We start from the raw sequence: 16,374 nt of genomic DNA on the forward strand, positions 1-16,374 counted from the left end.
GAATGGAAAGGAGTTGAATGTGTTTGAAGCTTGCGTGGGCGCACTAAGCAGTTTACAAGAAAATGGAAAAACATACAAAAAGCATATATGCTGTGTGTCTTTGTCCCTTTTCATTTACTGAGTATCAAAAGATAAGAATGTTAATGTTTTCGCTGTAACTTTGCTTTTCAGTTCGCTGGCGTTGTCGTTTACTCGAGACAGTTTCCTCTCTTTGTGCCAGTCTCCAATGCCACCTCATTTTTGTACAGATGATGTGAAGCAGTCAGCAGAGGACGAAGGCTAACTTTGTAAAAGATTTTGTCAGTCACATTACAAAATGGATATTTAAATGTTTATATCTTTGGTGATTAAATGCTATTGATATTTTTCACTTCAGCTCTGAATCGTTATTGTTGCGCCAATGATTTCAGACATCACATCATTCTGACATTTTATGCACCACAAGGGTCTTTAGTCCCTTCTACGAATGTATACTTATTAGTTATAGCCCAAAACTCTACCAGGTGAAGGTTTTGCTTACCTGTGTAAGAGCCTTTAAAGGACTGACTTTCTGGGATGATTTTATAATAAGAGAAAAGTACACAGTGACTCGTGCAGGCTGCAGGTCAGAAAAACAGAAAGTAGCTGGAGTGTGCTAAAAAAAAAAAAAATCAACACATTTATCTTCAGGCATCAACAAAGCATTAACTATGGCATGAAATTCACTTACAGCAGACACATGAACTAATTCTTCTGAAACTAAACTAAAGCCGAAACAACTGGCTATTTTTATTATTCGTGAATCTATTGCTAATTTTTTTAGGCAAACAACGTCAATACCCCCAAAGATATTCAGCCTACAATAATATAAAAGAGAGAGAAGCAGCGAATCTCTACATTTAAGAAGCTGGAGCCAGATAACGTTCAGTCTGACAAATGACTTAAATGATTCATCGATTCATTCCAAATATTTTATACGGACACTTTGATGTTTTTAGTTACATAGCAAAAGATATAAGTGTGATCAAAAGATCAGGAGTGACCTTTGCCCTCTGCACTCCTCAGCCACAAGACGTGAGAAGTGAGAGGAGTTGTTTTTGCCTCAGGTTTCTCGTCATGTCTAAAGTCAAGTGCTATACATGTCTTGGCACTGGACTGAAGGTTTACAACGCAGCGAATGCTCCTAATCCACCCCAGTTTACTCCCATTATCTAATGCAGAGAGACTGTGTTTCTGTGTCAGCTGTCAAGGATTAAAACACGAGTTTAGGATGGCTTGCCGAGGACCAGAAAAGAAATCCAAGAGTCAAGCAGCTTGCGTGATTCATCATGTGCATTTGCTCATAATGTCAGTCAGTAAACATTTCAGACAGCGAGCTGAGGTCCTCAGAGGAAAGACGATAGGTTGCTGGCTACTTCCATAGACAATAAAATCCCTGGATAGGGGCTGTGGGATGTTTTGGCTCCTTTGAATCACCAGCAGTCCTGCAGGCCAGCTGCTCTCAATAGTCTTGTGTGGATTATGTGATGCCTTCTTTCCAGCAGGCACAGAGCCTGTCATGTGGCTTCAAGAGAAAGTCCGATTTAGCTATGAAATCACACCATCAGTGTTTGGCAAAGCAGGTTAAATCTTATTGTCATTTTAATCCATCCATGAGAGGTATAACTAGCAGACCTCAGAGGCTCGCCTTTCACAGGCTGAACAACAGGGACACTGAACAGATCAGGAGAGGCGATGAGGAGTGATGAAGGTCCGCTGCAGGACATTGATTCATTTTGGGTAAAACTGATTTTAGTAATTTATCAAAGAGGAGAAGCAGAATCTGTTGTAGCATCATGTGTTGCGTCCAGAGGTTTTGTCTCTTTCTAGTTTGTGCTCGAGCGCTTCAGATATCTACCATTAACATGTTTCTGCATTAAGTGAGAGAGCTGATTTCTTTTGTAAAACAACGTTCAGCAGGAAGTAAGTTTACTATTAAGAATTTCTAAATACTGGAGGCGCTTAATAGCTTTGAAGCTTTTACCGACTATTTTTAAGGATTTTGTTGTGATAGAATTTGGACATACAGTGATGACAGTCTAAGTGTAACAGGACTTTATGTCTCTGTTTTGTGAAGTCAATACTTGGTAGGGGCTTTGGTAGAATTCAACCTTGAACAAGGTTTAGAGTTATTCTGAGAAAGATACTGCTGTAATATACCATACTTGACTGTTTATTGATATTTATGACCATAAAGGACCAATATACAAAATCTAACTATACAAATACTTGTAAAATGCTCACTGCGTCCATTTGTGGTTTGTGGTGGTGGTTTGTGATTCAGAGGCAAACAGGTGCACTGAGATTACTGGTGGCAGTAAGGCAGCTGTCATTTCTCACACTGTTAATGAAATATCTCCCCGAAGAGGAAACACATGGTACCGGACGGCTGCTTTACCCCAAAGGATTTGCTGATTAAACAGGAACTCGTTTTTCTTCTCTGTTGTCAGGAGGAGAAGTGATGCAACAAGTGAAACACTCTCCATCTTTACCCCCATCTGACCCACAATCTGTATATATAATGTCTATATAAATGTTGCATTCACTGACCCAGGCTGTTATAGTTGCATGAGAATCTGATATGTTGTGCTGAATTTTCACTGCTTAACAGGATGAACACTTCACTACAGGCAGACCTGGCCAGCAGTCATGGTGAGAGGAACCCTGTACAGGTATGTGACAGATAATATGATGTGTATCTTGATCGCATTGCCATAAGAACGTTTAGTTGTAAAGATGAAAGAAAGTATATTTGTCCCTGTTTAAAGTCAAGAAATTGGTATGTGTCAGAGCACGTTTTAAAGAAACAGTTTAACATTTGGAGTCCAGCCTGGTTACTTGGCAAGGTCAATGACGACAACATGATTCCAGGAAGTAACTATGCCTGGCTGAGGAATAATCACAGCCACAGGCGTATAACCTCCATGAAACCAACCGTCGTATTACGCTTTGGTTATTATACCAGCTAAATAAATTAGATGGCACGTGTTAATCTGTGAGCATTAGAGGTGCTGGTAGGGATTTGGTCACAGTTGGAGGAGCCAGGCTAGCTTTGTCGCATCCACTTCCAGTCTTTATGGTAACGTAAGCTAAGCTAGCCAGAGCAAATAAGCATATTTCCCCAAATATTAAACTATTCCCTTCCTCATGATTATGAGTAACATTTGGGTACATATCCATATTTAAGTAAAGTTTCTGTTTCTGCAGCTTTTGCTCTACAGCAGGTTTGTAAGTCAATCTGTTATTTATGGAGCAAAAAACATGAATGAAGAAGAATGATGGCAAATTGTGTTTAGTTGAGTGAGTCTGACATGTAGGTTTAGACCCCAGACACTTGGACTCTGCCATAATGACACAACATACATATCTAATGTTTGTTTTACTACAAAGACTACGACTTTTACTTCAAAGGAGTGTTTTCAGTCCTCAACTGTGTCCAGAAACCCAACTTGCACGTCTTTTCTCTTCCATAAACCAAGTGGTAGTACTTTTGTTTTTGATGTGCAAAGAAAAGGTTAAAGGCAGCAAACTGGCAACAGAATTTATTTAATATAGATCTACAGTATTTAGTGAGAGCAGTTCAATGAAAAATCATATTTTATGATTTTCATTTGGGTCCCTCAAGGAAGTTGCAGATTACTCTTCAGCTTCCTTTGCCTAAAAAAGAAAGAAGAAACAATGAATGACAGGAAAAATACATCAGGCAGCGTGTTTGTAGCTTTAACTAAACTAAAACAGTCACAGCAGCAAACTGATGCTTAAGAAATCCTGAAACATGTCTTGTTTTCCTGTAAAACTGTCAAGAACTTGAACCGTTACAACAGCTCACTGCATTTGATGTATTACTCACTTTTCCGATTTCCCGACTCTTTGCTCTCAGCTTGTTGACCTGAGACTCAGCGATGTCAGCACGCTCCTGAGCTTCCTCCATCTCGTGCTGCACCTTCCTGTACCTGGACAGGTGAGTGTTGGCCTGCTCCTCCTGTGAGGAAATTCAACATCCATCAAAACTGAGGATACAGAGATTTTCTGATTTTCTGAATGCAACTTTATTTGATACAAGGTGACAAAGTTAGAACAAGTTTCTGACTCACCGCCTCCTCAGCCTGTCTCTTGTAGGCCTTCACTTTCAGCTGCAGCTTGTCCACCAGATCCTGAAGTCTGATGACGTTCTTCTTGTCCTCCTCAGTCTGCAGTGAACATGATTTCATGATTGAAATGCATTCATTTGCACCTTCGCATCACAGACAACTGTACCAATGAATGGGGAAAAAAGGCTTGCTGACCTGATAGGTGAGCTCCTTCACTTTTCTCTCATATTTACGAACACCTTTGATAGCATCTGCTCCTCGTCTCTGCTCAGCTTCAACCTCTGCCTCAAGCTCACGCACCTGAAAGATGAACCAGGTGTGCTATTACTGGGAGGGCAGGATTTTAACATTAAAAGAGAAGTTGAGATCAGAGATAGCGATCCAGTCATCTTTACCCTAGCCTCCAGTTTCTGGAGCTGCTTCTTGCCGCCCTTCATGGCCAGATTCTCAGCTTCATCCAGGCGGTGCTGCAGGTCCTTCACTGTCACCTCCAGGTTCTTCTTCATCCTCTCCAAATGAGCGCTGGTGTCCTGCTCCTTCTTCAGCTCTTCTGCCATCATGGCAGCCTGAAATGTTGAAGAATACGGTTTTGTTGAGTGTCAGCCTATTGTTTTAATTAATGTTAATGTTTTAACTGCTGGAGCATCAGAAGTTGAGGAAAAATTAAACTAAAGTACAACGTTATGCACTGACATTATATACTCTGCTTTGTGTTCATTTTCATAGGAGTATGTCAGGTTGACTCACATCAGTGATGGCCTTCTTGGCCTTTTCTTCAGCATTTCTTGCTTCCTGTACAGAATCTTCCACCTCACCTTGGATCTGGACAAGGTCAGCCTCCAACTTCTTCTTGGTGTTGATGAGGCTGGTATTCTGTTTTTAAAGAAGCAAAAATGAATTCCCATGTGTTACATTGTAGAGGAAAGGTTTAATTCTTGTTTATCGGCCTTTGAGCAATACCTGAGAGTGCAGCAGCCCCACACGCTCGCTGGCATCAACCAGCTCCTGTTCAGCCACTTTGCGCCCTCTCTCCGTCTGCTCCAGTGCAGCTCTGAGCTCCTCGATCTCAGCCAGCATCAGGTTGTTCCTGCGCTCCACCATGGCGACCTGCTCCTTCATGTCCTCCTGGCCTCTAATAGCCTCATCAAGGTGCAGCTGGGCATCCTGAATTCAAGATAACACAAATTCCATTTAGAAATGTACATATGTTTGGGCCATGTGGCTGTATTTCTATAAGTTGCATATTAATGGCCAACCTTAAGCTGTCCCTGCACGTTTCTCAGCTGTTTCTGGGCTTCAGCTGCCTGGCGGTTTGCATGGCTCAGCTGAATCTCCATCTCATTGAGGTCTCCCTCCATCTTCTTCTTGATTCTCAGGGCATCGTTCCTGCTCCTGACCTCAGCATCCAAAGTGCTCTGCATGGACTCAATCACCCTCTGGCTGTTCCTCTTGATCTGCTCAATCTCCTCGTCCTTCTCTGCAAGTTTTCTGTCAATTTCACTCTTGACTTGAGTGAGTTCAAGCTGAATGCGGAGAATCTTGGATTCCTCATGCTCCAGGGTAGCCTGTAAAAAGTGTGACCTTTATCAACTACAGCAGAGAAGATTTCTTTCATTAAAAATACAGAAACTGGGGCTGAGTCACAGCAAAGAAAAATAGCATTGAGTGTCATGTCCAACACCTTTACATGCTTAGTATTCACATCTTTAAAAAAGCTGTAGCAGAAACATGAATACAACCTTTGTCATTTTTCAGGATTTTATATTTTGTTTCTATACTTTATACTCTTATTTCAATTTGCCCGAAACAGCTCCTCACCTTCTACAACAGCTGAATGATTTGAACAATGTAGCTCTGCTGCCACTGTGACTATAAGCTGTAATGACTGATATGATGACTCAGTTTTACCTCGGCCTCCTCCAGAGCAGTCTGGATCTCTGTCTTCTCACTTTCCACTGTCTTCTTTCCCTTCTCAAGCTCGTGAATCGTCTTACCAGTCTCACCAAGTTGTTCACTCAGGTCTGAAATCTCCTCTGTTGTAGCACATTTATAAAATATGAATTTTAGAACATTCAGCTATGTAAAAAATGCAAAGAAAGAGAGATACTGCAGATACACTGACTTGGTGTTTAGCGTGCAAATGTGTTGGGGAAAACAGAATAAATTGACTTACGTTGCAGGTTCTTGTTCTCCCTCTTCAGGGTCTCCAGGTGGTCCAGAGCTTCTTCATATGAATTTTTCAGCTTGAACATCTCAGTGCTGAGAGAACGAGCTTCTTTTTGAGATCCCTCCAGCTCTGCCTGGCTCTCCTCATACTTCTGTTTCCACTCTGCAAGAACCTGAAAGTATAACAAACATGAGTGTGTTTTATCACTTCATGTTTCCAGTCAAACCCGCATGTTTATAGAAAAATATTTGACCTTGTCAAAGTTCCTTTGCTTCTTGTCGAGGTTAGCAGCCAGAGCATTAGCTCTCTCCACGTCGATCATCAGGTCTTCCACTTCACCCTGCAGTCTCTGTTTTGTCTTTTCCAGAGAGGCACATTTTGCATTCACAGCCTCGATGGATTCCTCTGCATCCTGAAGACGCTGGGCAAGCTTTTTCCTGTTGAAACATTCGGTAAACAGGTTTTATGATAATATACAGGATGAAAGCATGTGGAAAATGTGATTTCAAGACTTCATTACTTCGCCTCCTCCAGCTCCTCAGTGCGCTGAATGGCATCAGTCTCATATTTGGTTCTCCACTGAGCCACCTCGCTGTTGGCCTTGGACATTCCACGCTGCAGCTCAGCTTTGGCCTCCTGCTCCTCCTCATACTGCTCTCTGAGCAGGTCGCAGTCATGACGAGCTGACTGAACAGCATGAGCCAGGGCGTTCTTGGCCTATAATCCAAATGAGTGCCTGATTAATATTTGATACCAGTCGTCTGGTGGCCTTTTCCTCTGTGATTATCCCGCTGATTTCAAGGACTGTTACCTTAACTTCCTCCTCTACGTGCCTCTTCAGCTCCTCAATCTGCTGAGTGTAAGCCTGCTTGCCTCTTGTCAGCTGAGAAACAAGAGCTTCTTTCTCCTCCAGCTGACGTATACATTCACCTATTTAAAGATATTAATGGACTTAATATGCATCAGAGCAAAACTGAAACAGCCGACTTAATAATGTATAATCAGTGTTAATATGAGGTGAGTGAATGTTTGATTTAGGTATCCTTAGAACAATGATTTAATATACAAAATGTATAGTGTACTGAAATGGCAAAAACATAATTGTGTGTGTAGGTTCCTGAGCTGGAAACTCGGAGCTAATCAACTCCATGAAGACATACAGAAATCTCACCTGAATATATAACTGGCTGTTGCAAAGATGTATTAGTTTGTTTATGATGTTGCTACTATTAGCATTCAGTCCCATACAGGGGACTTTAGTATTATTACCACAGAGTACATTGGGGTTGCTAAGTAATGAATTTTATATAGATTTGGTTCAGAGTGTAGGAACCAAGTTTCTGCAGGATAGTGAACCTCCCAATACCTGATGTTCATGATATTCATACCATTTTCAGTTTGAAGTCTTGCTCTATGTGCACTCATGTCGTTGAGCTGACGAACATTTTCATCATTCTTGGATTTGAGCTCACTCAGCTGATCTTCTAATGTCCTGCACAACTTTTCAAGGTTTGACTGGAAAAAGAAAACATGTATTAGTATGAAAATATTTCCATTATTTTGTGCTCTCTGTCTGAAACTTAAGCACTCGCAACCTTTGATTTGGCGATAGCCTCCATATTGCTTGAGAGGTCATCGATCTCCATCTTGTACTCGCTTTTCTCTTTCTCCAGCTTCTGTTTGACTCTCTGGAGGTTATCAATCTGTTCTCCCAGCTCTGCCGTGCTGTCAGCCTGCTTCTTGCGGAGAGCTGCAGCAGTGGCCTCATGCTGCAGGGTGGACTCTTCAAGATCACGACGCAGCTTCTGAAACTCGGCCTCGCGCTTCTTGTTCATCTCAATCTGAGCAGATGTGGCTCCGCCAGCTTCTTCAAGCCTCTCACTGATCTCCTCAAGCTCCCTGGAGAGATCAGACCTCTGCTTCTCCACCTTGGCCCGAGCAGCCCGCTCAGCCTCAATCTCCTCCTCCAGCTCCTCAATGCGAGCCTGGAACATACAGTTTCTCAGTTTAACTGAAGATGTTCAAGATATTTGAATGTTCCTATTGCTGTCAACTCAGGCTTGCTGTTACCTGAAGCTCCTTTATTTTTTTCTGTAGCTGGATTCCAAGAGACTGCTCGTCCTCGATCTTACTCAGGAACTGGCTTATCTCAAAGTCCTTCCTGGAGGGGATAGAATCAGTTCAGCATATAAAAGTTGGGTTCAGGTGGTGCCTTTCGTGAGATAATTTACTTCAAGTAAGTGTCAGGTAGTTCTTACTTCTTTATTTTCTCCTCAGACTGCTGTTTGTCATTCTCGAGGTCCATTATGGATTCCTGAGCCAGTTTCAAGTCTCCTTCAAGCTTACGTTTCGCACGCTCAAGATCCATACGGAGCTTCTTTTCTTGCTCCAGAGAACCTTCAAGCTATCAACAAAATATTTGTTTCATAAAATTAAAGTAATAATTTTCCAGATTTTTTCGGAAAATAAAACTCAATTGTGGATGATATTAATGGTTGTCTTTTCATGCAATAGCCATTTACATTCTTAATGAGTTGTGCAAGTAATCCAACACAGTTTTATTTAGTCGATAACAGCTTCAGTGTTTACTATTCAATCTTTTAACACTGTGTCAAAGCTGTATTAATTTAGCCTTAACTGGGATCAAATACCAAAATGTCTTCAAAAGAAGACAGTGGTTATTTTCTGCTATTTTCATCAGTGGATCAGTTTTAATATTACAGAGAATAATGGCAGAAGATGGAGCCACAGTGAGCTGTTAGAGAAAGCTGCAGGCTGCACACCTTCAGCAAGTCAGCAAGGTAACAAACTTTATGTCCTGCTGCTCAATAAGTGTTGTATCACCAAATTGTTCAGGACTGAAATCATCAGAAAAATAATTTGGCAATATTTTTTTTGAATGATCTTTTTAAAATTACTATTAGTAAGTTTAGCTTAAAACTTTAAAATGCCGATTACTCACATCGTCCACTTGCTGTTCCAGCTTGGTCTTGGCCTTCGTCAGAGTGTTGACTTTGTCTTCCTCTGCCTGCAGATCATCAAGGGTCTGCTGATGGGCCTCTTGGAGGGCTTTCTTCTCTTTGGACAACTTGGCAATGGTCTCATCTTGAGAAGCCATTTCCTCTGTCAGGTTTTTGACCTATAAAAGTTTACAGCACTTTGAATTAAAGATGCATTTCAATCTACTCTGAAGCTGAACTACAGGATTAAAAAGCTTGTCCTGTAACCTTGTTCTCAGTGGCATGCTTCTCCTTTTCCACTTTGGCCAGGGTGAGCTCCAAGTCATCGATGTCTTTCTTCAACTCGGAGCACTCATCCTCCAGCTTCCTCTTCTTTGCAGTCAGCTCAGCATTGACCTCTTCCTCATCCTCCAGTCTCTCAGCTGTCTCTTTGAGTTTGGCCTCAAGCTGGATTTTTGCTTTAATGAGCCCCTCGCACCGTTCCTCTGCATCACTGAGGTTTTCACTTTCCTAAAAGTCAATGCACACAGGTTCATGTCATTGGCAAATCAGTAATTGATGGAGGATATTTAGCAGACATGGGCAAGCAGTGTGATGATCAGCTTACAGACTGCACTTGCAACAACAGGTCATTCTTCTCCTGCAGCAGAGAAACCATCTTCTCCTCCAGTTCTTTCTTCTTAGACAGAGCTTTTGCTAGGTCCTCTTTGGTCTTTTCAAAGTCCTCTTTCATTTGTGCCATCTCTTTTTCAGTCTCTGCACTCTTCAGCAAAGGCTTAATCTTGAAGTACAGCTTCATCCATGGCCAGGTTTTGACATTCATGAATGAGCGGATGTTGTATTGGATGGAGTAAATGGCCTCCCTGGGGGAAAACAGGCATTAAAGTAAATTAACAGATTCATTCAGATTCTTAGAGTTATGGATATGAAGTATGGATTGGATTTTAAGATAAAATCTTTGGCTTGAAAATCACAATCAAATTGTCATCTACAAGTGTACAGTTGCCCCTTGACATGTGAAGCTGCTTTAAATATGTACAGTACCTGCGCTCCATCATCTTGACAAACTCCCTCCTCATGAGGAAACCTCTGCAGAGAGCCTGAGTCATTGTGACCAGCTCAGCCAGCTTCTCATCTCTCATCTCCTCCAGAGTTCCCAGCAGACCGGCTTTGAAGAACACCTGAGTGTCAATCATTAGAATTATGTCAGGAGTTATTGATGACAGTATATCTTATACCTCTTTGCAAACAGCCATGTCCAAGGAATTGTTTCTCACTCTACCTTGGTGTGGCCAAACTTGTATTGAGAGTGGTCCACATTGATAGATCCCAGCAGTTTCTCTGAGGCCTTCTTGTTGTCAATGAACTGTCCCTCAGGGATGACACTAGCATTCAATACTTTGTATCTAAAAGAAAGATTTCATTCAGTTAGACACACTAGCCTGAAGATAACAATTCACAATTCAATGACTGTCAAGATTATATGTCTGCTACCTCTGCTTGAAGTCACCGTAGAGGATTCTGCTGGGGAATCCTTTCCTGCAGATCCTGATACCCTCCAGCACACCGTTACACCTCAGCTGGTGGATGACCAGGAAGTTCTCCATGAGACCTGTGATACATCATTTAATGACATGATTTGTGATATTGTCAGATCACATTTTCTTTGACTGCTTTTTGCCTCTAATTTCTACAACTTTATTGACCATGAGCACTGAGACAAGGGCACATACCGGGTGTCTTTGATTCATTGGGAATCAGGCAACGCACGAAATGAGGATGTGTGCTCCTCAAGTTTGTCATCAGCTTGCCTAAATTCTCCTGAAGAATTAAAAGGACATTATATTACTAAAAGTCACAAAATAAATATGATGATGCACAAAAGTCACTCATCTTACCCTGAACAATGCAGATACAGTCTGGAAGGAACCACCCTTCTTCTTGCCACCTTTCTTGCCGCCACCACCCTCAGCTGTCAGTGAATGAATAATTACATAAAAATTATCATATTTAACACAATTTTTTATATATCATAATGTAGAGACAGGAAACGGCACATACCTTCTGCTGAGGCATGGGATGCATACAGGAAGGCCAGCAGTTTGACTGAAGACTTCTGGTAGAGCTGAACCACTGAGTCGTTCAGAGGGTCCTTGTTTTTGTCGAGCCACCCAGTGATGTTGTAGTCAACAGTGCCAGCATAGTGCACCAGAGAAAAGTGAGCCTCAGCTTTGCCTTTGGCTGGCTTTGGCTTCTCAAAGGACTTGGATTTACCAAGATGCTGGTCATACAGTTTGTTCTTGAAGGTGATGTCTGTAGCCTTGGGGAACATGCACTCCTCTTCAAGGATGGAAAAGATGCCCATTGGCTGTCAGGATGAAATGGTTATTTACAAGCTGTCAAGTCATCTTATAGTTTTCTGTTTGTGAATATATAGCATGTGGCTCACCTTCTCAATCAGCTCAATGCAGGCAGCCAAGTCCATACCAAAGTCAATGAACTCCCATTCAATGCCCTCTTTCTTGTACTCTTCTTGCTCCAGCACAAACATGTGATGATTGAAAAACTGTTGCAGTTTCTCATTGGTGAAGTTGATGCACAGCTGCTCCAAACTGTTGAACTGATAAGGAACATGGAGTAATTGATTATTAATTTGTAACAAGCCAAAGTTTTGAGAAATTGCATCACCAAACTTACATCAAAGATTTCAAATCCAGCAATGTCGAGCACACCGATGAAGAACTGTCTCGGCTGCTTTGTGTCCAGCATCTCATTAATTCTGATGACCATCCACAAGAACATTTTCTCATAGACAGACTTGCAGAGAGCCATGACGGCATTGTTGACCTAGTGTTACAGATACAACAATGATAATACATAATTACGTTTTCAGGGCTTAAATAGGCCAACAAGTTATGATCTACAGGACCATAGGGGAAACTTTTACCTGAGGCACAGTCTGACCCTTAGTCACAAACTCATTTCCGACCTTCACCCTCGGGTAGCACAGAGCCTTCAGTAGGTCAGCTGAGTTCAGGCCCATGAGGTATGAGATTTTATCAGCAACTGAAAAGAGAGATGCAATTTTAGAGAGAATACAAAACAATCTAACTTTTCATTTAAGGACTTAAGGACTAAATAAAAAAAAGAGGTGCAACACACCCTCAGTGCCATCGGGCTCAGCCTGCTCTTCACGCTGCTTCTGCTTGAACTTCATGTTTCCATGATGCATCACAGCTCCAGTCAGCTTGTACATGCTTACCTTCTCTTCTGCACTGAAGCCCAGGATGTCAATGGCAGTCTGTGAGTATCCAAAGAGCAGTCAGAAGATCTCAGGAAAGAAATTCAAACATTGCTAAATTACTCATTTTATTTTAGGGTGCAGATTTGGTCATTGTCTTACATCAGTGGCCATGAATTCTTCAATGTCATTGATGCTCTTGACAGTGATTTCACCCTGACTGATCATATGATAGTCGTATGGGTTGGTGGTGATGAGGAGAGCCTCTGACAAAAGAAAGCACACATGGCTGACTCTTGTAAGCAAATATACACTACAGAGCAGGTAATGAGTGACCTCTAAAACTCAAGAAATGTCTTACCTATCAGCTCAGGTTTGTGGCCTGTCATGAGCTGATAGAAGATGTGGTAGCTCCTCTCAGCAGACAGCTGGAATGTCACTCGAGACTTCTCCAGCAGATCTGTTGATCACACAGTTAGACACAAGTAAGTGTTTTTCAATGAACTGAAGGTACAACAACAAACTGAGGTATCTGCCTTATCATCTGTAGCCTTACAAGTTTCAATGTCTGCAGAGGCCAGCTTTCCAGTTGTCCCAAAATGGATTCTGATAAATTTACCCTATTCAAAAGAAGACTGTAGATTAGAATGATAACCACTTGCATTCTATATTGGTTAAAAAGACTCAGGTTAAGAAACACTTACAAAGCGGGATGAGTTGTCATTCCTCACAGTTTTGGCGTTACCATAAGCCTCCAGCAGGGGATTGGCTGCAATGATTTGATCCTCCAGTGACCCCTACATTCAGAAAATAGGGAGAAAACCAGGAGGAAACAAAGATGATAAGACGCATCATACCTGAGGGTCCTTGATAATGTACAATATGTCAATGTCAGCTTTATTAAGACTTTTCCCTCAGAACACACATGTTCACTTACCTGCATTTTTCCAGCAGTCTGTTCTGCTTTCTTTCCTCCAGCCACTGCAATTGTTGCAAAGTACTGGATGACACGCTTGGTGTTGACAGTCTTTCCTGCACCGGATTCTCCACTAGGTAGAGAGATGTGTTCATAAACATTATTAGTATAATATCAACACTGTTGTCAGCACTTATAGATGATATGAAATTGTCACTTACGTAATCAGGATTGACTGGTTCTCTCTATCTGCAAGACATCAAATTGTTCAACAACAGTTAGGAGTTGAATTCTCCTGAAGTGCAGCTGCTGTATTTCTGAACACACAGAATCTTACAAACTGACTGATACCTTGGAGCATGAACTGATAGGCGTTATCAGAGATGGAGAAGATGTGGGGTGGAGCCTCAATCCTCTTTTTGCCTCTGTATCCTGCCACAACCACTGAGTCATACACTGGGAGCCACTTGTAGGGGTTCACAGTGACGCAGAACAGCCCCGAGTAGGTCTGTGGACACAGAGGATTTTTACCAACACACGTCTTCCTGTAGTCATGTGTTTATCTACTGATGTGATGGTCAGGACAGACTCACGTAGATCATCCATGCTGCATAGCGCTCTTTGAGGTTATACAGCACAGCTGGCTCACTGAGGTGGGTCATCATGGCCATGTCCTCAATCTTATCAAACTTTGGAGGGTTCATGGGGAAGACTTCAGTATCTTTAACAGTGATCGTCTGTTACAGGGACAGGAACGACACAGGACTTCAGTTTTGACAGCAGACCGGTGATGATTTGTGTTACAGCCAGAGGTCATGTTTTCTAAAACTATTTTTAAAATCTATTAATACTGGATTATAGTGCTGCACGTATGTTGTTCCATCACAAGACATGTACTTCATGCACTGTTATGTCAGCCTTTTTACAAAAGAATTGTGTTCCTTACATTGAAAGAGAGAAAGCAACCTTCACACAGAGAAGCACAGTTTGCCACACTGACTTCTGTTTGTACATGAGTAGTTTTCATTGTAAAGTTTAAACAGGTATGAACTCTAAATTCCTTCAGATGACAAAACTGTTCTTTTCTTATTCCACTGCTATTTTCTCACCTTTCCACAGAGAGTCTCCACGGTGGCTTTGCCGCCCTCCCTCTTGGTAAGCTTCCCCTTCAGGTACATCTCTCCGGGCTCAGACACAAAGTATGCTGTTTTAGCATCAAAGGGAGTGTTCTGAGCTTCAATTCTCTCTCTTTCTGGCTTCCGGAGGTAAATGGCCGCCGGGCCAAAGCACTCCATCTCTGAGTCCGTACTCATGATGACCCTTCACTGCAAGTGAGTTATTTTAGTCAGTTATTTATTTCTGTCATTATTTGTCTTACATCTTAACTCAAGAAGGCACTTCACTATTGAACCAAAGTTAAAAGTAGTTAATGTGAAGAGTGTCAAATGAGAAACAGAGAAGAATGAAAAGTGGCATACTTTACTTGTTTGATGTAAAAGTAATGAGAAAGTTAAATTTACAATTGATAACAACAGAGTGGCATCTCTGTTACATTTTCCATTAACTGCATATTATCTTTGTTGATGCCATGACATCTTACATGGCTGTTTGTTAGAATCAGATGTTATAGAATGTAAACCACAATAAGTTAAAAGAAAAGAAAAATCGTCTTTTGACCAAATGAAAATGTGGTACCTTCTTCCCTCCCCCAGAAGAACAGATATTGGTGGTTTAATGAGGAATCTGAAGAAAGAAACAAATAAATTCAATTATTAACTGTAATTCATCTCTCTCATATGAAAAATGAACTTACTGAACACTGAAGTCCTGGCATCAATACGACAGCTCTGTATTCACTTGATGGTGTCTAGCAATAAGTGGTCATGCCCTGCATTGTTCATTAAGCTGCTGGTTTTCCTCCTGCTAATAAAAGACTGCAACACACTCACCTTGACTGGTCGCCTGTCAGTCCTTGGGGGTGTCCAGCCTCCCTTCTTATATAGAGAGATCAGTGTCCACTCAGCAGACTTGACTTGCTTTATTTGGTCATGCACTTTTACACTCTGAGCTTGAGTATTTTTGCCTCTAATCTGATATCTGGCATCTTTTGTCACAGTTTATCACAGATGAAAGTCACTTTCACACTCACTGGTTTACAGAGGCACGTTTTAGACAATGCTAAAAATTTAATAGGAAAATACAAATGTAAGAGCATAATAAACACCATTCTTTGAATGGTTTATTTGTGCATACAAATGGCAAAAGCTCATTATCGCCATCATCATAGGGTTAACTCATCTTTATCAGAGAAAACATACTCAGACTCTCGATGTGATGTTTTTCTCCAGACATTCACAAGAATATTGATCGGTGTGTTTGTCTGAAATAGAAGCCACAATATCCTTATGAGCTATGGTACATTAAACATTTGTTCCACTGGAAGAGTAACACAATAGACACAAACAACAGAAAAGAGATTTGAAAGTGTATAAAAAGATCAAGACACTTACAATGCAACATTTTTTTAACCTTGTGTAAACATTGTTCTGGCAGGCGGATTGGTTACTGAAGTTCAGACATTGTTTTGGTCTTTACAATAATCTCCTTAATGCATCTTGGCACTGCAGAGGACCCGACTTTAGCCGTGGAGAAGCTCTCATATGTCACTGGTATTCTGTTGCAGCAGCCTTGCAAGTCTTTCCTGTGACAAAGGAGCAGGATTGGGCCTAACAGTTGCTAACCTAAGAACCTGTGGAAATGATGATACCTCACGATAGCAGAAACACTTGCTGAGCTCCGCGTTCTATGAAATCCCAAACTTAATTAGATTTGTTCGGCAGGGAGGAAGGACAATAGAAGGAAGAACAATACTCATATTTATAGCACTTTAATTTCCTGTGTTGAGATATTTATGGATCTGGTAAAACATGACATATGCATCCTGTGAAAAATAACTTGTCAAACAAATGGTGAAGGCATTT

General features: G+C 41.4%; 1 protein-coding gene across 1 annotated transcript; it reads right to left on the reverse strand.

The window, feature by feature from the left end:
• Nucleotides 1-3,553: 3,553 nt before the first annotated feature.
• On the reverse strand, nucleotides 3,554-15,356 carry LOC143338421 (myosin heavy chain, fast skeletal muscle-like). Its single transcript, XM_076758793.1, has 41 exons — nucleotides 15,343-15,356; nucleotides 15,089-15,136; nucleotides 14,503-14,718; nucleotides 13,987-14,130; nucleotides 13,745-13,901; nucleotides 13,615-13,642; nucleotides 13,415-13,526; nucleotides 13,182-13,274; nucleotides 13,034-13,097; nucleotides 12,839-12,937; nucleotides 12,640-12,743; nucleotides 12,399-12,537; nucleotides 12,184-12,302; nucleotides 11,934-12,083; nucleotides 11,686-11,856; nucleotides 11,298-11,604; nucleotides 11,135-11,208; nucleotides 10,970-11,057; nucleotides 10,731-10,848; nucleotides 10,519-10,642; nucleotides 10,281-10,417; nucleotides 9,844-10,099; nucleotides 9,504-9,746; nucleotides 9,239-9,415; nucleotides 8,535-8,680; nucleotides 8,347-8,437; nucleotides 7,872-8,261; nucleotides 7,665-7,791; nucleotides 7,088-7,206; nucleotides 6,797-6,993; nucleotides 6,530-6,713; nucleotides 6,283-6,448; nucleotides 6,018-6,142; nucleotides 5,366-5,674; nucleotides 5,070-5,273; nucleotides 4,857-4,982; nucleotides 4,505-4,675; nucleotides 4,305-4,409; nucleotides 4,113-4,208; nucleotides 3,869-4,000; nucleotides 3,554-3,675 (listed from the first exon to the last, which is right to left on the reverse strand). The coding sequence occupies exons 3-41, from the start codon at nucleotides 14,704-14,706 to the stop codon at nucleotides 3,655-3,657; spliced, it is 5,817 nt and encodes a 1,938-aa protein (XP_076614908.1). The 5' UTR covers nucleotides 14,707-14,718; nucleotides 15,089-15,136; nucleotides 15,343-15,356; the 3' UTR covers nucleotides 3,554-3,654.
• Nucleotides 15,357-16,374: the final 1,018 nt, after the last annotated feature.

The sequence above is a fragment of the Chaetodon auriga genome, chromosome 2 (assembly GCF_051107435.1).
Source record: "Chaetodon auriga isolate fChaAug3 chromosome 2, fChaAug3.hap1, whole genome shotgun sequence".
NCBI lineage: Eukaryota > Metazoa > Chordata > Actinopteri > Chaetodontiformes > Chaetodontidae > Chaetodon > Chaetodon auriga.

Bases quoted from the DNA above. Each gene is read 5' to 3' on its own strand.
- LOC143338421 (XM_076758793.1), bottom strand. From the start codon at position 14,706: ATGAGTACGGACTCAGAGATGGAGTGCTTTGGCCCGGCGGCCATTTAC. The intron at 13,643-13,744 runs GTATCAGTCAGT...GATGTCTTGCAG, and splicing joins CTATCAGTTCATGCTCCAAG to ATAGAGAGAACCAGTCAATC. The intron at 13,275-13,414 runs GTAAGTGAACAT...TTCTGAATGTAG, and splicing joins AGACTGCTGGAAAAATGCAG to GGGTCACTGGAGGATCAAAT.